Source organism: Anastrepha ludens, chromosome 2 (assembly GCF_028408465.1).
Source record: "Anastrepha ludens isolate Willacy chromosome 2, idAnaLude1.1, whole genome shotgun sequence".
NCBI lineage: Eukaryota > Metazoa > Arthropoda > Insecta > Diptera > Tephritidae > Anastrepha > Anastrepha ludens.
The window spans coordinates 32,995,246-33,019,118 of record NC_071498.1 but is presented as its reverse complement, the minus strand read 5'-3'; the positions used below and the strand labels follow the sequence as shown (position 1 = coordinate 33,019,118).

Here is a 23,873-nt window from a genome sequence, read left to right as displayed (position 1 = left end):
TTGGACTTTCATTTGTGGGGATTTGTAAAGTCTAAATGCTTTGTAGATAAACCAGTTGCGATTGAGGCATTGGAAGCCAACGTTACTAAAGTTATTCACGAGTTACCGACCGAAGTCCTTAAGCGAGGCGTTAAAAATTAGTGTTTATAGATGGCCGAATTACATTTGGAAAGGATTATCTTTAAATAATAAATGCCATGAATGGTTCAACACAAAATGATAAAGATTGCCCAGTAAATTTTGTTGTTTTATTTCAATTTAAAATCCGATATCTTTTCGAAAAAAAGTATCTTAAAACGCAAATTTTTTAAAGCATTAGCTCCTATATTTTGTTCTAAACACTTTTTAGGTAACGCAGTATTTATATTACATATATTATATGTATATGTGTATGTGTACATACCGTTATTCATAACTTAATATGCTTAGCACGATATCATAGCAGAGACTTACCTAAAAGAGAAAAAGAAAAAAGGTTAAAAGGTTGAAAGGATAATTAAAATCAGTTGTAATTAATATCCAAAATTCTTGTTATACAAAATAATTAATTATGAATCTTATCAGCCGCCACGTATGGGGATTTCTTTAATAATATGAGCACACACGCAAGGTGCAACACACACACACGCATACAAATAAACAGACACACACTGTGGGAGGCAGGAGCTGCAGCTAATGATCCACGTTATGCCAGAGCAGGAAGAATCGGTAATGAAAGTAAATTATGGGCGAGTGCGTACAAAGTGAATGGAACAAAGAGGAGAAGAACGCAAGGTGTGGCAGAGCGGAAAGAAAAAATCACTGCAACAAACTGCACAATAAACACAATTACAATAACAATAGAAGCGGGCAAAAAGGCAAAAGCAGCATAAAAAGGTGGACTAATGAGTATGCGAAAAACTGAGTAACGAAAAATTTCGCAGAAAAAGTAAAAAACAAGAAAAAAAAAATAAAAAAACCATTGCCAAGCCATCCGGAAAGAAAATATGACCAAATAAATGCAGAACGAATGGAACAACAAGTAGGAAAAGAACGAAGAAAAAAGTAATAGTAGTAATAACAGCAGCAACACAAATCAGACACCCATAGATGCGAGAACTGAGAGGAGTGTCCGCAAAGTGGAGCGTGAACAAGAACCAAAAATACGCGCAAACAAAATAATACAAGCCATAAAAGGGATACCAAACAGGAAACGAAAACAACAAAAACAAAACCAGGGGGAAAAAACAATAATAAAGCAACCAAGCGATATTATAATAACAAGTAATACAAGGTTAAACGGCGCCACACAAGCACCAGGAAAAGCGACAGCAACAGCTGCAGCAGCAACAAAAACAGCAGCCTGTGCCGGCACACACCGAACCAACCGAAAGGGGGTGGTACGCAGGAGAGCGCGGAAGACATGAAAAAATGGGCAATACAAATTTTTATGTAAGTACACGATTTGGGCGGTTACTGCGACACACACATACACACACACTCACACAGATATACAGATACAATAATGAAAACAATAAGTAAAGCTACAAAATTGGCGCTGTAGAGGGCTTGGGCGGTACAGGACGGGCGGTAGAGTACAGCCAGAACAGATTCAGGGACGCGCAACTAACAGCAAAGAATTGCATACAACAAAGGACATAGGGGAAAATCGGGCAGTCAACAAGAGTGGCAACAACTTCCAACAAGACACAAAGTGGCCAAGTCCGGACAGGCTGCCATCGAATCGGTGAACAATGAGGCGGACATTAAGTAACAAACAGCAAGCGGGGAATGGGAGCTGATCGGCAATGGAGGAGGTAGACTGAAAGCAAGAAATTACAAAGGCTGTTGGCTCCGGCAGGAGCAAAAAGCAAGGGTGTGGGCGGACGCCATGCCACAATGCTATTTTCCAAATGACTGGGAATTATTAAAGGAAATTATTGCAGCTTCATGTAGCACTAACAAAAACAACAAGAAAAGAACAATAACAATATCGAGTCGGTACAGGGTCCATAGCACAGTACATTGAACAAAACAGGCGTGCTAACAACAATTTACGGTTAACTACAAGCAATGTACAAAATACAAACAATAACAAACGTCAAACGGGAGAGGTGGAAGAAACAGGAACAGAAACAAAAACAAAACAAGCAAAGCAAAAATTGTTGCAGTTACAGACACAAGACCTTTGTGGCCTGCACAAAGGCCAGCAAATGAAGCAAAATATGCGAAAGAAAATAGTGGAAGCCAAGCAAGCCTGCAATGGGGTCAAAGAAGTCACTCGGAATGAGTGAAGCTAAGATAGTGCGGCGCAACAGACTACTTTGCGAAGATGGGAGTGTAATTTGAAGGAGATGGGAGACAGGAGATGGGTGGCAGCAATGTCTTGGGGGAAAAACAAGACAAGTTTGGGCCAACTGAGGAGTCAACAAGCAGGCATTAGTTTATAAGTCATACACAGATCACACTGAGCTCAAAATGTTGCACAGCCATATGTCAAGATGAGACTATTACAGTCTCTAGCGACCGTACTATATAGCACCTTAACCTGATGCCTGATACTTGCCGGAGTCTATCAGCAACAGACTGTAATCATAAGCAAACAATTTAAGGGCTCTGGATAAGAGCAACCCCCATATGCAGGAGATCAGCTTAGCGTCTAAGGCAAATCAGGAAAAATCCATAAAGATCTCTGATATTAGATTGATTCCTAGCTGTGTCTAAACAAAAAATATTCTTCAAAACTTGCTACATAAGAAAAAACATTGAATGTAAAAAACAAAAATTATAAAAACTTGGTAGTTTATCTCGCTGCTATTAGTTCGAAGCCAGTTTATGTTTTGCCGAGGTTCATAAATATGTCAATATTTTTAAGGACTACGAAGCTTTAAAATAACTGTATTATCTGTTTATCCGAAAAGAGCTTTTTCAGTGAAATCTGTTATTACTCATTCAGAATTTTAATGAATTTTTTGCCTTCTCCCCTATTGGTCATTTATTTATTTATTATTATTTATTTATTTAATTTATTTATTTATTTATTACTATTTATTTATTTATTATTGTATTATTTTTATTACACGGAAGCTACGTGCAAACTCCACAGACCCACATCTCGACAGCGATTACATCAGCAACATCATAGACAATCTGTTTCCCACACACCCTTGCTGCGCGGGAACCGAGACTCTAATAATGGCTTCTGGCATCTTCTTCATCTTCACTTTCACTGAAGAAGAGCGTAAAACCGCGGCAAGAAGTCTTAAGGAACAAAGCTCCTGGCTCAGATGGCATCCCGGCGGAATTCTTCAAGCTTGTGGCCGAAACGCGATCAGACGAGTTTACAATGCGTGTGTCGCTCAATGCACCTTCCCAAGCTGTAGAAACGCCAATCAGTAAGAGTAAAGATGACCCAGCGCAACCGTTAGGATGGCACCGCTTTGCATGCTGGACAGCGCCGGAAACGGCTGGAAAAACTTATACAGCGCAGGCTAGCAGAGTCAGTTGAGAGCGCAGAAGGACTGTCAGCAAAGCAATATAGCTTTCGACGCGGAACACATGGAACGCGGGGAGGTGGTGCACATGGTAGGCCGCGCTCAATTCGAACGCCCCTAGACGAAACGCATCATCGTCTTAGCAACGCTTGAAATGACTTTAATAGTAACGTCTGGCGCAGCCAAAGATCTATTTTCCGTCTCGATCTCTGGAATCTGAGCTATGACGCGAACCTGAGCATAGAAATGTCTCGTGGGATATACGGACGATATAGAGGCGATCGTATCAGCGCGAAATACCGAGGGCGCCAGAAAGAAGCTGAACCAAGTCATATTAAAGATCCAATTTCGGCTTGAGGACCATATCCTGGAGCTCGCCAAACGAGGGACCGAAGTCATCCTGATGATCAAAACGCGGTAAAACACTTAGGCATTCAACTCGTTTGCATGCTTACATTCCTGCCCCGATACGGCACACGGCTATTAAAGCAGCGAGGATCACGAAAATGCTGAGCACACTAATGGCGAACATCGGTGGGCCGACCCAGAATAAAAAAAGGCTAATCAAGTTGACCACAAAAGCAATAATCCTGTACGGCAGCGAAATATGGGGGGATACAGTAAACTTAAAAGCCAAGCGCAAAGCACTGAAGGCTGTGGAACGAACAGCAGCACTCAGAGTTGCTTCATCCTACTGCACTGTCTGAGGCGCAGCAGTTGTTGTGATCAGCGGGGAGATACCTATCGACAACATGGTCCGGAAACGAGTGGATGCGTGGGATACCAGGAAAAAACAATCGCCGTTGAACGGAGATGCCAAACTATGCTGCGGTGGCAAAGCCTATAAGGCACTGAACCGGGTGGCAGATGAACGGCGAAACTCATTCCATCAATAGACAAATGGGTCCAAAGCAAACATGTTAAATTCCAATTAGAATTAGCAATTGATGCAATTGGTTTATATTCTCTAATTCATCAAACAATTAGAATGAGTTCAACTAATTCCCATTAGATAATTGAAATTTTTATTCCAATGGTAAAACTAATTGCAATTAGTTGCCATTAGCAAAAAAAAATGGTTTACCTTTACAATTAGAAATCTAATTGACTTCTGATAATGCAATTAGATATTTAATTAGCTCGAATTAGAATTAATTATTTTGAGAAAAATAAATTTTTTGCAAAGAATTATTAAAGTGTAACTTAACAAGCTGAACCTTCCTACAACAAACGAAAATCATAAATGTGAGGGTTGGTATACTGAATCGACCTTTTATGATTTCAGTGATGGTGGTAAGTTCTGCATAAGTAAATCATATACATACGAGTATATGGTGTTTTTAGTAAATCTGACTACATTTTTGCAGAAGGAAGTACTGCTTCATTGTCAAAATTGACAGAGGAGGGTGAAAGCATGCATTTTATTTCGAATATGATGCATCAATATTTGAATGATGATAAAACTTGCAATATATGGTCCAAATATCCCAAATTAAAGGACATAGCACTGTTTTGCAACACGCCGCTTACGTCTTCAGGCCCTGTGGAGCGACTATTTTCCTTTGCGGGCATTATTAATAGTCCAAGGCGGAGTCGCTTGAATGACTTTTCTTTTGAAAAGCTCGTATTGCTGAAAGCGAATATACCCGGTCATTCTAGTTAATAAACAGTTAGTACATACGTTAAATAGATGTTCATGTATGTAATATACGTAGTACATATTATGTACATAAGTAATATATATATGTGTGAAATTCATATTATGAACATTTAATTTTTTTTTTGTTTTTCAAAATATCAAAATAATTGATTCTAATTCGACCTAATTGAATATCTAATTGCATTAGCAGAAGTCAATTAGATTCCTAATTGTAAAGATAAACCAATTTTTTTTGCTAATGGCAACTAATTGCAATTAGTTTTACCATTGGAATAAAAATTTCAATTATCTAATGGGAATTAGTTGAACTAATTCTAATTGTTTAATGAATTAGAGAATTTCACAGAAGAAGGTTAATTAGCAATCATTAGCATTATCTAATCATTATTTAACATCTCTGGTCCAAAGCAATTTTGAGAAAGTGAATTACTTCTTAACTCAGTTCCTTCGGGTCTTGGAGATGTATTTACCGTATGGACAAGGTAAGCAATCCCAAGATAGAACTCGACACCGTGCAAGAAAGCGAATCCTCACAAACAGAGACATAAGAAGCCGAGCCTATGACATGAAGTTGGCTACAAGCATGGTGGACCCAGACAAGAGTCGCGATCTTTACAAAATTCGTGCTATGGCGAAGGATGACTACGATTGAAGACGGAGATAGAGAATATAAGAGAAATATGGGCGTTCGCCAAATAAGTTTAATTCACGTCGAAAGTCATGGGAAATCATTGCACAAAAAAGTTCACGATTAAATGTACGATTAATTTCCTTAAATTAACCCGGAGGAATCTTTAGAAGCTCCTGTGCACTCGTACAACACAAACAACATTCGTATGACAGGTATGACTACTATTAAAAATGTCAAACTTTGCGATGACCATTTCAGATTTGACATCTTCACATTGATGATATCGCCATATCTCAAAACGTAAGTAGCTACCCACCTAATATCAGCAATACCTAATTATACAAAATGATGATGAAGTTGATGAAATTTTGAAAACTATTTCGTTCTTAATGCATAAATACATTTATGATATGAAGCTAAAATGTAAACTAAAGCATATTTTATTATGTGGGACCAGCAGCAGTAGAAAGGAGAATTGCAAGCACACATACTTCCATACATAAGTGTACTCTCGAGTTGGATGTTCACATTTCTATTTGCAATTATACGTCAACGAACTGTGCAGCATGAATTTATGATGATTTTAACTTCAAAGTTAGTGCACACACACATACACACATACACGTTCATCGCAGACCCGCATGAAAATATGACAGAATAGCATAAAGATGAGCAGTGTTAGATACACATATTAATGCATTTGGGAACTTATACAAATACATACGAATTTATGAGTGCGAATGTGAGAATGCGAATGCGATTGAATGACGGAAGGCATCGGTGACAGAGCAGCATACAGACGGTTCACCGCAAAGGAAGCAACCGAAAGGAGTTTAAGGTGCAGGCAAAACAGATTGAAGCTGTGAAGTTGAACGGCGGACGGAGGCAGCACTCAAATGAAATAAAATATACAATAAGCCAGAAGTTAAAGTGACGCCGGTAGGTAGCTACAGCAACAGCGAAAAAAACCAACAAAAAGAAAAAATAAAACAGCACCAATAACAATGAAAAACAACAAAAGTGCAAGGAAACAATATGAGCACGGCGACAGCTCATACAAGTGTGCATGTGGCGCACAATAAGCAAGCCACGCATGCAGCCGCACGCCTTGAAGTATACTCGTATGAATAACACACCACTATGAAACGATAAAGTTTTTAAGTCAAAACTACAATTTAATTTAACTTTGATATTCCGGCGGGGAGTTGCATTGCCAAAGTAGAAATGTATAACTGCAAATGCACACATACATGGACACACATGCGCATATGAGTTTATGTGTAAAACATTCAAAGCACTTTTGTAAGGCGAGGCGAATCTAGTGAATGAGCGAGTGAGTTGTCGTCTGACAACTGCCACTGACTACATCCAACAACTACTGCCTGCCACAACTGACTGTTGCACGCCGCTGAGGTTGCCGCAAAAGTTTACATTTTTGCGAATGTTTTTGTTTTATGTGAATATAAATATGTTGCAGGTTGTGCCATGAAGAACGCTGGCAGGAAAACAGATTCATACATATGTATGTTTATAAAAGTATATGCATGCAGCAGCAGCAGCGACAGCTGTTTGGCGACATGCCGCTGGTTGGTTGGTTGGTTGCTGTGAAACAGCGTCACTCATAGGCCACAAGCGTGGTGTGGCATAACAATGAAGTGCAGATGATGAATGTTGAAAGGACGCCAAAGGTAATTGTTATGCGGCTGTTGGTGAATATGTATAAATTTGTTTATGTATGGATGGATACGCGGGCGGGCATGCATTAGAAAAATTGTATTATTTGAAAACGAGAACTTCAAATGGCATAAACAGGAAATAGAAGAAATGAAATGAAATTAAAAAAAAAATTAAATAAATAAAATAAAACTAAAAAATTTCGTAAATGCACACAAATGAGATAAAGCGAAACTAAACTAAATGAAACTAAAATAAACTGCAATAAAGTAAAATTAAATAATATAAAATAAGATAATACAAAAGTAAAATAATAAAAAATAAAATGAATTTATTGTTTATTTCTAAAAATAAGTTTAACAAAGAGCTTAAAAAATAGGCACTCATAACTTAAGCAAAACATATCAAAAACTGTAAAATCAAGCAGGTATAATACAAGGAAAGAAGAACAAACAAGTAATAAAGTAAAAAACAGAACAAAAAATAAAACGAAACAATTTAATTTCAAAGAATTTAAAATACAATAATATTAAGTAATTAAATAAAAGAAAGCTGAATAAAACCAAATGAAACAAATACAATTTAATTAAATTAAAATAAATAGTTGAAAATTTCAAAAAATAAATAAATAAGATATAAAAAATTAAATTAAAAAAATACATAACATAAAAAATCACAAAAAAAATTAAAAAAAAAAATTAAAAAAAAACAAACAAAAAATTAAGTAAATCAAAATGTAAACAGAACTAAAGCTAAATTAGGAAATAAAAATAATGTACGAAGAAAAAATACAAAAAAGTATAAACAAAAGTTGTAAAATCAAGTAAACATATAATAAATAAGTAAAAAATATAGGTTAAAGAAAATAAAAAGAGTAAAAGAAAAATGAAATAAAATAGAATAAGTTATGTAAAATTGAATAAAATAAAATAAATAAAAATTAAATTACATCAAATTAATTTAAAAGATTTTAAAATACAATAATATTCAGTAATCAAGTGAAATAAGGTAGAATAAAACGAAATGAAACAAATTAAATTTAATTAAATTAAAATAAATAGTATAGAATTTAACAAACAAAAAAATAATATGTACATAAAAAATTTAATTAAATCAAATAGCATAAAAATATTAAAAATAAAAACACAAAAAAAATATAAGAACAAAAAAAAAATAAAGTAAATCAAAATGTAAACAAAACTAATAGCAATATTAAAAAAGAAAATACGACGAAAAAATACAAAAAAAAAAAAACAACAATAAAAAAGTTAATTATTTTATTTATTTTATTTTATTTTATAAAAGTTTACATAACAATAAAATTGTTATACAAACAGAAAGTAGTGCAGCGCTAGCCTCGGAGGCTTTTTTTTTAAGTTAATTAAAAATATAATAAAACAACTAAAAACTGTTATAAAAAAAATAAAAAAAATAAAACAATAGAAAACTAAAATAATAAAAAGAAAACCATAAAATAAAAAAACAACATATAAAACATAAATAAATATAAAAATAAAAAAATTAATTATAAAAAATAAAATTATAAAAAAATTAAGTATAAAAAATTAAACATAAAATTAAAAACATATTAGATATTAAAAATATAAACAAATAGGAAAGTAAGTAAATCAAAATATAACAGAAACTAATAGCCAAATTAAATAATAAAATAAAAGGAAAAAATGCAAATTAAAAACAAATTAAATATATAATAAGAAGTAATCAAAAAATCTAATAAAAAAATTTAATAAAAAAATTAAAAAAATAGATAGAAAACCATAAAATAAAAACAAATTAACGAATTAAAAAAAATTGCTTCACCAAAAATGTTTAACACAAAAAAAATTGGAGAGTATTTTATTCTAAAATAAAAATTTAAAAAGTAAAAAAAAATAAAAAGCTTGATTAAAAACAAAAATTAAATAATAGAAAAAAATTAAAACAAACAAAAAATAAAAAATAAAATTAAATACAAAAAAGTAAATGAAAAAATAATTAAATAAAAAAAAACATTAAATGAAAAAATAAAACAAAATTAATACAGAAAACAATTTTAAAAATTGTTTTTACCAAAAATGTGTAACACAGGACCGGTTAAGTATATTTTATTCTACCATAAAACAAACAAAAATTTAAAAAATAAAAAAGAATAAAAAATACAAAAACATTAAACAAAAAAATACAACAAAATTAATAAATAAAAAAAAATTACAAAAATTGTATTTACCAAAAATTTTCAATACAAATAAATTTAAGCATACACATTTCATTCCAAACAAAAAAATTAAGAAACGAAAGAAAAGATATTTCACTTTTAAAAACACTATAACAAAGTTTGCAACAATGAATAAATGCAAATATTATTAATTTCTTTTTCAACATTTTCCACTTGACTTTGTATTATGCCTACAAAAAAAACAATTTCCAGAAGAATTTAAGACCCTGTCGAAGATATGTGGACTATTTAAATTTAATGGCTCACGGATTAGTACATTTAAATGTATGTGTCTATGCACCCACAAACTCCTTTAATAATTTTTTGCCTCATCTGTGTTTGTGCAATAGTTTAAAGTTAATTTAATGCTAATTAGCATATGCTTCATTTATGAGTTAATTATTCATACCACATGTTGCATGTTAAACGACACACCTGCATAGCCGCACGAGTATATATGCTCATGGTACATATATGTATATACGTAGTTACAACATATGTATAGATATATGCGTCCAAAATAATAAGGACACTACTTTAGCCTGCAGCTTAATTTTAACCATATAACAGTAAATTTCCCAGTTCTATTTATTCTCAGTTTTTGTGACAGTTGGTCGTCTTTCAAGAAGGTTGGCTGCTTTACTTGTTCACTTGCTTATTTGAAGTCAAATGAAAAGTAATTCAGTTCTTAGATGCCTAGAAATGAGCATTGCGTGAGTAGAGTGAATTAAATTTTGTTTTTTTTTGTTTTTTCATTTTATTTTTTAATTTTATTTTTTTTAATTTTTGTTTTTAATTTTATTTTTTTTAATTTTTGTTTTTAATTTTATTTTTTTTAATTTTTTTTTTTAATTCTATTTTTTTTAATTTTTTTTTTTTTAATTCTATTTTTTTTAGTTTTTTTTCTTTTGTGTGATTTTTTTTTTTGCTCTTTATTTTTTTATTGTTTTTTTTCATTCTTAATTTTTTAGTTGTATTTTATTCTTTCATTCTTATTTTATTATTGTTTTTTTGTACGCAATATTTTTTTTCATTGCCATTTGAAAGGCTATCAGAAATTATCGTTAATAGTGTCCTCAACTACAAATGCGCACGTACTTACTATTTTGCCCATGTGCGTATATTTACTTTTTTATGCGAAAATAAGCAAATGCGCAAATTACATTTGTGGTTTGCGTCGAAGCTTCGGCCGCCCTCAAGGTGTAAATAACGATAATTCGTAACCATGAATTTTAAATTAAACACACATTTGCATATGGTTGTTCTCGTATGTAAGCAGAATAATTTTTATTATTTTTGTTTTAGTGAAGCCAGCCATTTAGTAGTGCAGGAATAAATAATAGTGCAAGAAATAAATTCAACGAAAGCTCCAATGCTGAACAAACAACAAACTTCAAAGTTTTTCGCCAAAACAAAGTAATCCATGCCGCGTAAGTGGCCTTAAAGTACTTGTAATTTTTTCATTTTCTCTGCAGTACTTTTCTGCAACTCATTCAGCAGAAGATACTTTTCTAGTGAAAGTACTTAAATTCCACTTTCATTGGATTGCATTCGGTGTGTGTGTGTGTGTGTGCTGTTTTTTGCTCGGTGCATAGCATTTAATTTGATTAATTCAATTTAAGCGTTGTTTAATGATAGGTGACACGCACTACTATCAACACAGGATGTGCAAGTCATGCTGCAGCCGCGTGGCAGTAGCCCACAAAGGACACATTACGGTGAGTGAGAATAAAAATAAGCCAACAATGGCAGAAAGACATGACAAAAATAATGATAAGTGGTATTTGCAGTTGTGTATTTAAACCACACCCTGAATAACACGCATAATCATGCAGTGGTGTAATTTATGGTAGTGGAATTGTTTCCCAGAAATTAGTAGAGATAAAGTCACAGTGGGAAAGTAAAACATGAAACACGACTACAAGTAAGTTGTTTAATGTCTGTATGTGAACTTAGAAATGTTAAATATGTAAGGTTGCATTATATGCATATGTATATGGATTTCACTTTTATTAAACTTTCTGGAACATGCTAAGTAGAGTTGAGTATACGCAATGTTGGGCGCAGACCGACTGAGGGGCAGTATACGCCATGTAGTCCTCCTCCTTCAATGAAAGGCTACGTTTAATATGCGCATAGCGCGGATAGTGATTATGACGCGCTTTGAGTGAACGCTTAATGCGACGCTGTTAATCAAATGCAAAATTTGCTCCCAATAATTTGCTGCGAGTCGAATGCAAACGTTCATGCCTTCTCCCACCTTTCACTTCCTCTCTCTCTCTATCTCTGGCTCACCCCAGCGAAACAGCTCGCTTTTTAGGCCTACCATTAGATAATTAGGGAGGTTGGAACTACGATAACTAATGATCTAGCAACTCTGAACAGGGTTCAGTAAACAACAACAACAAAAGTGCACAGAATCTATACTACTACTTGTACATATTTTGAAATCAAATACCTTTTTATTTTTTCTGTTCAAAAAACTGGAAAGCGGCTAAATATATTTTATTTAAATCGTCTTAGCTAAAAAAAAAATTAGAAAATTTTAAGGGGCGTGACACCCCTATAACTAACTTAAATTTTCCTACAGCATATCTCTGGAAGTATTGGTGGTAGGGTACTGCCTACTTGTTGTAGGGTACTGGTTCTGTTTGATATGTTATCAATTCCATAATAATGGAGGAAAATAATGGTTAATTGAAAAGGAGGCATAGCATTTCCCATAAAATCTGAAATTTTGTTCAACTAAACACTAACAATTGCAAGTTGTTTGAATACGACCAGCAAAACCAATAGAAAATTCGCAATGTTGAAGCAACAGAAGTCTCTCTTCTACGTTGCTGGAACTTTACCGAATTTATGTCTGACTAAGCACTGTCACTCCAGCAGCATTTACCAAATTCTATGCGGAATGTTTCTACTGCAACAACAACAACAGAAGGTAGCGCTGAGATCGAGATATTTTTCAAAATATTTTTTCTGAGTCGCTGCAGAATATACACCTGCGTTCATAATAACAAAATCGTGACATATGACTAAGTGTTGACTATTTTTTTTACCATCTGCTGGACAACTTTTTTAAAACCTTCAGTTGGGCACTCGCGGCGAGTCTTTTTTCGCCCTGTTAGAGACTCCTTGTTAAAAATATATCTGCATAAAGCGATAGAAAACTAAATTTTAGGAATCTACCTGGAAGCTCAAGTCGTTAGCTCTAATAGAAATAATTTAAATTCGCGTCCAAAGGTGGAAAAGTCTGGCCAGACCCGAGTACCCAATAGAAGATTAAATATAGTTGATGCTACAACAAAACCCATATAAAATTTTATAAAATTCAACAAATTTTCATTTCATCAAATTCTAACTTTTTAGTCAGAATTTTTAGAAAAAATCTTGGTATGCAGTTTTACGGCCCATTCAATTCATAAAGTGCAAGTTCGAAGACGCTCTAAAATCGCGTTGATTTTTGGTACTTTTCGTTTTAGCTGACGGTAGTGAGCATTTTCTTTCATATCAAAGAAATGTCAAGCATTCGTTATTGGGGAAAAATATGCATATCAAAACCACAGACAAAAAAAAAATTCAAAATTATGATCAAAGTTTTCAAAATAAAATTTACCCACTTGGGACTGACTTATTTATACCAAAATTCAATGTGCTACAAAACTGCATACCTGAAATTTTTTCGAAAAATTTTGATAAAAAAGTGTGTTTTTTTTTTTAATAAAGAAAATTGTTTTTAATTTGCCAATTTATATACGTTCTGTATGAAAATGAAATGTATTTTCATATAAAAATTAAATAAGAAACAAATAAATTGTCAAAACTTGTCAATAAGTCCTAGAGCTATAGTTATTTATTGCAGTGTATACGTCCACATCTGTATAAAAACATTTAAAGAGGTTACCTTATTCTACCCGCCGCACTCCAAACATTACAGGACGCTAATAAGGCCAGTAGCAACATATGGCTACGCAGCACGGATACTGACATCTAGCATAAAGAACTACCTTCTCCGCTTTGAGCGCAAAATCCTCAGAAGCATTTTTGAGCCTAACAAGGAAGCTCATGGATCCTACACAGTCACATACAATGACAAGGTCGAGCAGCTGATATCAGGCCAAGCCATTGTGCGTTTCGCAAAAGCTCAGCAGCTGAGATGGTTTGGATACCTACTCAGGATGGACGTCAGCAGGATTACGAAGAAGACCTTCAACTCTCTTATTATGGGCAGTAAAAAGCGTGGAAGACCACCAAGAAGATGAGCAGAGGATTTTGATGCAGAATTATGCCTTAGAAATGCGAGGAGAAGCAAAGCAATGAACTCACTTGTGTGGATTAAAGGAAACACTGGCTCAACCCGAGCTGTAATTGCTATTATGGCGAAGATTACAGACATTGCACCTCCTTTCTATATAGTGCTTGTTCAGAAATTTGTACAGAAAAAAAATTCTCGCAACAACAACTCTTAGTTTTTTATTTTTATTTATTTTCTATTTTTATTTATTTTCTATTTTTATTTATTTTCTATTTTTATTTATTTTTTATTTTTATTTATTTTTTATTTTTATTTATTTTCTATTTTTATTTAATTTTTATTTTTATTTATTTTTATTTATTTGCTTTATGTAAGTTGTTATACGCAGTTATGACTTTCAAAAAAATCGATTTTTTTCTTTGCATTTTTGTAATGTACATATATTCAAAAGTATACGCACGAAATTTGAAGTAGATCTAAGCAATACTTTCGGAGTTATACCTAAATATGTAGAGATGCCTCGGCACGTTTTAAGGTAGGTATTGAAACTTTAAACGTGTTTTTTTTCAAAACGGCATTTTTCAAGTCGGTGTATACGATATCTCGAAAACGGCTTGTTTGATCGGTCAACCGTTTTAACTCAATCTTTAAAGATACATTTTCTAGTAATTAATCGTTCCTTTTGTAAATCTGATATTTATTTTCCATTTTATAATCAATTTACGGCCAAATTTTAACGTAAAAATCGAACTCATTTCTTTTAAAAGCTGCCATTTTGTGAAAATTCACTATTTTGATTAGCCGAACGATTAATTACTAGATAATCTAATATATTAACAAAATTTGTTTGGTTTTTTGATTTCAGATAATCCAATCCTGAGTTACGATGTACACCGTAAATCGTCTTTTTTTAAAGGAGGTTCCAGAAATCGCCTGCAGCGCGCTCTATAATCAACATTTTCATAAATAAAAAATTTTGTTACGTTCTTGAAGGATGCTTTTATAACCGCCAAAAATTTTCAAATTAAAATATTCTGAAGTTTCTTCAGGATAAATCCTTGACAACCCGTCTTTTATTTGCTTCATAACTGCGTATAACCCCTTAATTTTTATTTTTATTTATTTTCTATTTTTATTTATTTTTCATTTTTATTTACTTTCCATTTTTATTTATTTTCTATTTTTATTTATTTTCTATTTTTATTTATTTTCTATTTTTTCCTTTGTTGAATAAAGTACTCGAAAACTTGTCCAAGCGATCAATAAATTAATTACAAGCAACGGAACATATTTGGATTAAGTGAACTGCACAGAGAGTTCCTTAATAAAGGGTAGTTAAATTTCAAGGGCCGATGTTGAATGTGAACCACACCTAAACGTCAACGACACCGTTGGACTTCTTTCTTTGGGATTATTTGAACGAAAAGGTGGACGTCGGTAAGCCAGCAACAATTCAAGAGCTAAAGGATGAGATAATTCGGCACACTAACGGCGTAGAACCTCAATTATGCCTCAGCCTAATCGAGAATTTGGACCATCGGATGGAGGTGTGCCGCCGAGGCCGCGGCGACCTTTTGGCCAATATTTTGTTCCATACGTAATTGAGCCATACCAATATAGGGTCCGCCATATAACTTTACGGAATTAAAAATGCTATAAAAAAGAAACTACTCAATATTTTTCCAAACCGTTTTTTTTATTTATTTTGAAGTACAATCCTTCCGGTTAATGATGGAACACAACTTCATTCATATGGCTTACTCGGCTAGCCATGCACCATCCCATACGATCGGTCCAATTTTTCAACACATTTTCGATTGTATGCGGCTGTATTTCAGCTATGACATCGCGTATGTTGGTCTTCAATGCATCAATTGTTGCTGGTTTGTTGGCATAACACTGGTCTTTGACGGCACCCCAAAGATAATAATCCAACGGTGTCAAACGGCTTTTTTCGCAAAGTAACGCACATACGCTTCATTCGGTGCTTTTCTTCTTCCCATTGCCGTACGTAATTTTCGTACACATTCTGCAACATTACCATGATTTTCAAAGTAATGTCGCAATATTTCCCAGCGTTCTTTGAGCGTATACACAACCATTTTCGTTCAGCGGAAGAATAAAACTAATTTTCTGTCAAATCAGATGACAGCTAAGTGTTACCATTCTTCAAATAATACCTAGTTCAAATCCGTAACGATAGATGGCGAGCCCTGTATTATCATAATGAGGAAAAATTACAATAATTTCCTAAAAAATTGTATTTTATTCAAAATCAACACCGGCCCTTGAAACTTACCACCCTTTAAATACTCCAAGATCTAAAAGAATGAAAATAACCAATGGAGTAACAATTAACAACTCCAGCTGAAAAGCCTCCGATGTGAGCGCTGCGCTCTTTTATAAAATTGCATATTCTCATAAATAATAATTAATTGTTATGTGAAGCTTAAAAAAATAAATAAATAAAAAATAAATAAATAAAAAATAAAAAAAGGAAAAACAGCAGTATCTTAAAATTGAAGCACTCAAGTGGCGCCTTAAAGTAGGGACGGGCAGCAGCGTGGCACGCTCGCAGCAGAGCGTGCTAGCAAAGTGCTAGATGGGGGGGGCGACAAACTTACATCAGAAGGGTAAGCAATAGGCGTGTACGTATATTAATCACTTCTGAGCAACGCATATGTGTTTGTAAAAAAGAGAGTGAAGCTTTGCCAATAGCAAAGTTACCAGATAAGGGGACTTCATTCCATGTTAAGGGATTTCGAAGTGTTGATCGTTCATATTAAATAATAAAATGCTTTTGGTTTTTTTTATTGGAAACGCTTTTTTGAATATTAACATCATCTTTGCAAATTTCTGTTTTATTTACTTTTATAATTTTTGTAACCAAGAACCACAGGCGATTTATAAACAAGTAGTTTGAACATTCGCATGTCAAAGTTTCATAGTTGCTAAACTATGTGGAGATAAATTTGTACTGACAAATCGGTGTATATTTTTCTGAATGAAAAAATTGTCTTCTTTTACATATAAGTTTGTATGTATATCGTATGTTTTATGTTAGTGAATTTTGTCTTTAAGAATGCTGGTCACAACAGTAATCTCAACCAGCCATGTTTTATTTAAACAATGCATATTATACATTTTATTTTGTTAAAAAGGACAATTTATACATGTTTCCATAAAAAAAAATAGAGGATTTTTTCAAAAAACATTGAGGAAATTATCATAGTAGAGTGGGTATTCTTGGTGAGTACTTAGTTGCTCTCAAATTCAAATCACACGCATATGGCAATGCGCACAGTATGACAATGTACACAAAAATGATTAGAGAAATTTGTTTGCATCCGCTCATGGATTTCGCACCATCGGTGGCAACGCAAACCACTTTTCGTCATGATACACCCATACGTTCAGTACATTCATTAACACATTGAAATAAATCTTCATCTTTAGTCGTCCCTGTCACTGGAATAATGTCCAAAAGTTCTTCACATATATTTAGGTGGGCATCAACTCCTCGGATAAAAATCGCTAATTGGGCTATGTCGGATATATCTGTACTTTTGTCAATTGCCAATGAAATCGCTGTGAATGATTTTATACGCTCTTTTAACTGCGATTCTGTAATTTCCGCCATTTCATCTACTCGTCTGCTAGTAGTTCTACGAGATAAGGGGACAAAATTCCTACTGCTTTTAATATACAAGACTTCACCAATTCGCCATCCGAAAATGCACGATTCTCACGAACAAGGTTTAACGCGATTTCATAAGTTGCACGCTTTGCATCTACAATGTAATCTTCGCTTTCCTAAGAAATTAAAAAAAAATTTTAATAATTTGAATTTTTCCGACCTTCTGTAATTTGGCACATCGAATCGGGCTCTTCATTTAGACTTAAGGATTTGTATATACTTTTCCTTTCTTTTCCTACATATTCATCATAATCACTCCTGTGCAGCTCATAATGTCTCTTTATGTTAAAAACCTTACACACCTCACGTTTTTCACATACAAGGCATTTTGATTCTCCGTCCACATATTTGCATAAAAAAGTTACACTCCTCTTCGGATTCAAATTTAACAATGTTATTTTATTTGAGGTCATGCTGAACCAAATGTTTTATATTTAATATTTTATTTGACTTTGTTTATCTAAATTAAAAGTTAAAACAGAGTAATATATAATATTACACATTAGAAATAAATTTATGTTTTTGTCGGCAGTTGATCACGGTGCACTTTGTTTTGACGTTCGCCGTTTCAAATTTTCAAATAGAATTTTCAGCACTTTCTCTGCATACACACCATACAAATACATTTAATATTAATGGTTTTTTATGCGACAATAATATGTAACTTACGGTCTCCGAAAATATCGTCGAAAAATGAAGAAATCACGAAAAAACTGATTTTATTTATGAAATGTCAAAACTTATGAGAAAGAGTTGCCGCAGTTGTTAAATGTGGGAATCAATTTTGAAAATTGTTGATTTTATTATTCATGATTTATATACATAAGTATATACTATTGGTTGTTTATTTTTATTTGCAGTTGTGCACATCAGAGTGTATTGGATTTAGATGGGCGAAATTAGTTGTCAATCACGTCCACTTTTTATGAAAAATAAAAGAAAAAGTGGTATCATATAGTAGCTAAAAATTCTGAAACATTTGACAAACTTCGGTAGCTGAAGAGAGTTTGCAGTTTTATAAAGTAATTTGCTTACAAATTTGATTTTCTGGATTTCTTAGCTCAATTCAAAAAACATCAATTTAAAAAAATATACCCGATTTCAAAAACCATTTAAGTAATCATAAGATAAGTGTGAATAATTTACAGATTCGTCAGTATATGCAGTGATCAATATTATTGAAGATTTAACTGACATTGCTTTCCAATATGTAAGATTTTAATTTAATCTCAAATTAAATATTTTCAGAGGTCTTAATTTTCTTTACATCTAGCAATTAAAAAACAGTATTACGCGAACTTTTGAAATGTTTAATTGCTTGTTTATTGTTGTTCATTATCTTAATTCATTATTATAATTGAAAGAGTAATATGTAATATATTAAATTTAGTTATTGAAGAAAAATGTACCAAAAAAACCTATTTTTTTAGGGATTTGTTGATACGAAGTTAAAAGTTGGCATCCCTGGTAAGAATTCATGAATAATTGCTCTCTCATTCAGGGTACAAACACAGACACAACTCGCTCAATTTTTCTGTTTCTTCCCTGTGCTTTGTTATCCCCCTTCACCTAGCACTTTTACGCACGCAGAAGCACACGCTGCTGCACAGTGCAAATGTGCTGAGTTTGCCCATCACTACCTTAAAGTATGCAACAGTGTTTTCATTTCACTATTTAATTAAATGCCACTACTCCTGTGGCAACAAAATCGTACTCGCACTATGCATTCACCACTACAAGTGACACTAATGTTCAGCCGTGTGAAAGAGGTGTGGAAAAGTGCGCCACCTGCTTTACTTTATCCAACAACAACGTGACAAGTGTAAGGTAAGTACATATCCCTGGAAATAGTTGTACGCTTGCAATTCGAGCTGGTGTCGGCGCTGGCGCTGGACGATGGCCGCCTGTGGGCGTTGTTTTGTATCTACAGTTAATGATGTCAGAATGTTAATTAAAGGCAAATTATTTACAAATCCCCTGTGAATTTTCCACCCACAGGATAATGCAGCTAGGCAGTGAGCCGGTGAGCCAGTGAGTGTAGTAAGTGTGTAGTAATGCGTGTTAGTGTGCGGTTGTGAGAGGATTTATTTTCTTTGCGTTTTATATACACTTTTTGTTTTTTTTTTTTTTGTGTTTTACGTGGCACCAACTCTATATGATAGCAGGAGGCAAAAGCAACAAGCACAACGAAAAAAAAAACGAAAAAAAAAAAACACTAAACACAACGATAGCACTGGATAACGACGAAAAAATACACACACAGCTATACTGCAGAGTGCTGAGAAAAAATGGTAATTAAACGAATGCCGAGAGTAAAAGAAATTTGTAAAAATACAAGGTAAAAAAAAAACAGATACATGCAAAAGCAGATATGCTAAGTGACAACGGGCGCTCAGCGTGTTATGCAAACTGTTAGCAAGTAAACGGTTAAACTGGCGAGCAGTAGAAGCAGTTCGTCAATGCATACAGACTTACAAATATTGCGGGTACGCACATATGTAAGTTTTGGTAGGTAGACACATGTTTGTATGTCTTTAGTGTCAGTATTTTGCATTCAGTTTTCCTTTCTTCATCATCGCTATTTTTTAACGTATGCACACACACAAATTCACATGCATTTACGTACCCATAAACATACACTCATTTACGAGCATATACTACGAATATGTGTTGTGTACGTATGTATTGCGTCAGTGCTCATTGCGCTTTTGCACCGAGTGGCTTAATTGTTTCCCAAGCTACAACAGCTCCTATTAAAGTTTTTAAGTTCTAGTTTTTTTGCTGCATTTTCTCTGTTAACATTTTTATTATTCTTTCATTTTACTACTTTTTGTTTTTGCCAGCTTCGCCTGTAAACCCGGCTATCGCATTTATATTTATGCACTGTTCTGAGTGACTGCAGTGGCGAGCAAAAAAAAAAGCACATATCCGGCTCGTATTGGTTATAAGTGGCTCAAAATTTATTTAGTCGCACTTTTTAGTGTACCTCGGAAAGAATATTTCTCTTTCTCACGCGGGAAGAGTAACATGCAAAGCTTCGTTGCACTTCGTTGCTTCCATTTTAGCATTTCATAAGCCATTTGAGGGTGCAGAGATTTACTAAGTGAATCAAATAATAAGGAAAACAGCTGAGATTTGCTGCATAGTTGCAGGCGAGAAAATATTTTCAGCGCAACTCGCTAAAAACCAACTTAATTCTACATTGTGCGCGCGCGAAAGGAAGATATTCTCGCTATTCCTGGAGCAGGCCGTTGACAAGATGGACTAAAACAAGTACCTACAAAATAACTGAACAAATGTGGCGTAATTTCAACACAGCCAGAACTGACGACTTGTTAAGAAAGCCACGAGCAGACATATTCAGAATTACGCCAACAATTCCGGGAGCAGGAAGATGGGGTAGCCGTACAACGATAAGGAAACAGCCTTTCACTATCCGTGTGAGTGCCTAAGTCTGGGTGCTCAACGACATAGAATGCTGATGAAGTTCTCGATGCTTAACTTGAAAGAAATTGCAGAAAAGCAAATAAGCGACACAGGCAGATCGATAGTCAAATCAAGACGGTTTGACTAATAAAAAGCAGTGGTGCTACAAGTGGCGTATCATTCTCTTTTGTGCTAATTGGGTCTGAGCTATATCACTCGGACAACAACATCTCCACCACATTGTTTCTCAGCCTTTGTTTATCCCTTATTCTAATTGTATCTCTCTTAATAAACATTTCCCCTTTTTTCACCCACAAGTCCACTTTTAACTCTGACACTTTGCATAATTTTTAATACACAAAAAGCTGAGAGATAAAGCTAATAATGATTTACCTACGTCTCGAGTCATTTTTTCCGGATATGTGCCTTCTTCTTCTTCTAATGTTTTTACTTTCTTCTTTCCTCTATTGGAGCTATCAATTTTTTCCCTCAGCTTCTAACCCAGGGCATATTTAATGTTATTAGCAAGAGGATTAATGTCAGTCACACAAGCAAATCTCTACAGCCTGAACTGAACTTCCGGACTCTTATAATTTTCTCTCTGCCTTTGGAGGAGAGGTCTTTGGCAGTAAGCCGCTTTCTCTCTCCCGCTCTATGTTAGCAAATCACGTCCTGGACTCAAGATAAGTAAGAATTTGAAATACTTTGTTTTTTCGTGGTTGTACGTCATGCAGAAAACCAGGTAGAAAATATTGTATGTGCCACTCACTATTATCACTAAACAAACTTTAACGTTCACCGTTACACTTAGCACAACGAATTCCATAATAGAAGCAATACAATCCCTGAAAGAGAATCGCGTCCAGCCATTCGTATTATTTGGTTCCGCTTCCGAATGTTTACGAAAACGTCTTTCCTATCACGGGAAGTTTGTGGACGGGCAGCTGCTATCTAACACAGCTCCACTGGCACCTCTAAAAAGCAATCAATAGAGTCAACCTGCTCGCTTCTTCTCAGTGTGTGCTCAATACTCTATTACCTCTCCTGCTACCCTTTGTCCAGTATGTACAATTTTAGTGTCTCGGATGATGGTTGGGACCTCAGAATCTAAGCATCTAAAACCGAGACGAGCTGGTTGCAATTACTATTATATATTAGTAAGCCGTTTTCTATACGTCTTAGAGGCAACCATATTAGGGGGTGATTTTTACGTACTCAATGTCATTGCAAGTACTCTACTTAGAACGCTACTCCCTTTGCGACCTGACATGGAACCAATATTGAGCTTACCGAAACTTATGCGCTTTCATTTACCTTTCTTAGGTTTGTGGCATAGTAGCATCACTCAGGCTGAGGTTCTCAGGTTATAGTATTCGTCCGCGCCATTCTGGAAAAGTTTTCATAGGAATTCAAGTAGCCAATCAGCCTTAAATTATCTAATTGTCAGCACTGCACTAATCGAGAACTCATGTTCGTAACCCTCCGTTGGATATCTTTTTTAAAACCTTCGGTTGGGCACCCGGGTCTGGCATTTTTTCGTCCTGTTCGAGTATCCTTTTTAACACTAAACCTACCAACACCGGTCAAATTGACCGTTTTCAAACTTTTTGTAAAACTTACACATTTTTAAACGTTATAATACCGTTATCAAACTATATGACAATTCTTAGAATATGCATACAATATGTTGGTCACTCTTTACTTTTAGTTATTTTTTCTATTTTCCCAAAAAAATTTGTTATGTAGCCTAACTACCGCGGTCGGTCAATATGACCGGTGAGAAAAAATGTTCTACAGTTATCTCAGAGTCGCTTTCAAGTGAAAAGAGTAAATAACAATAGTATTGATTACAGTCTCAAGTAGTGCACTTCTAAAGAGTTTTTTATGCAATTTTTTTTACAATTGTTTATTTGAAGGAGATAAGGTAAAGTATCAAAACATGGATGTAAATTTGTTATTCCTTACATAGTGTAATAATCTGTTGTAGATATTTACCCTAAAAATGTCAAAGCATTTGAAAATTACAAATTACCTAAGAAATATAACGGACATGGAAGAAGAATTTTCAGAATATGATGAACAAGAAACTTCTGAAATTGAAAAAAACATGGAAATAGATCAAGAGCTATTTACAAATGAATTGGAATCAGAAAGCGATAGTGAAGAGGAGAATATTATAAATAAGCGTTCAGGGCAGAAAAGAAAGAGGGTTTTATTGACATCCGAAAGTGAGACAGATTTAGAGGATCAACGCATCGAAACTGCTGCTGATGGAACAGTCTGGGAAGAAATAAACGGAAGACCTAAATCTGGCAGGTTACCAGTGCATAATATTTTTAGGGATATGTCAGTACCAACAGGATACGCTAAACGATATATAATGAAAGGACAAATGAAGACGGGATTTACTCTTATCATTGATCAGCGCATAATGCATCATATTATAAAATGTACAGAAGAAGAAGCATTTAGGGTGTTGGGGACTAAGTGGGAGCTAAATGAAACAAAACTAGAAGCATTTATTTCTTTGCTATATGCTCGCGGCGCATATGAGGCAAAAAATTTGGATATCTCATATTTGTGGAATAAAAATTGGGGACCCGCTTTTTTTTCGAAAACAATGAGCCGAAACGATTTTACAGAAATTATGAAGTACATACGATTTGATAAGAAGAGCGAAAGAAGCCAGCGTTTACAAACCAATAAATTTGCTATGATATCTACAATATGGGATCGATTTATTGAAAATTCTCAAAATTGTTATAAACCTGGTGCATATATTGCTGTTGATGAGCAGTTATTCCCGTCGAAGACTAGGTGTAGATTTACACAATATATGCCA

The 23,873-nt window shown here is 34.1% G+C and overlaps 1 protein-coding gene across 1 annotated transcript in view; it reads right to left on the bottom strand.

Moving 5' to 3' along the window:
- Positions 1–390: 390 nt before the first annotated feature.
- LOC128868091 (maternal protein pumilio-like) overlaps positions 391–23,873 on the bottom strand; it is a 198,677-nt gene continuing 175,194 nt past the window's right edge. Inside the window, exon 8 of the mRNA XM_054109826.1 lies at positions 391–453. Coding sequence (XP_053965801.1) covers positions 406–453 — 48 coding nt within the window. The 3' untranslated portion in view covers positions 391–405. The remainder of the gene's footprint in view (positions 454–23,873) is intronic.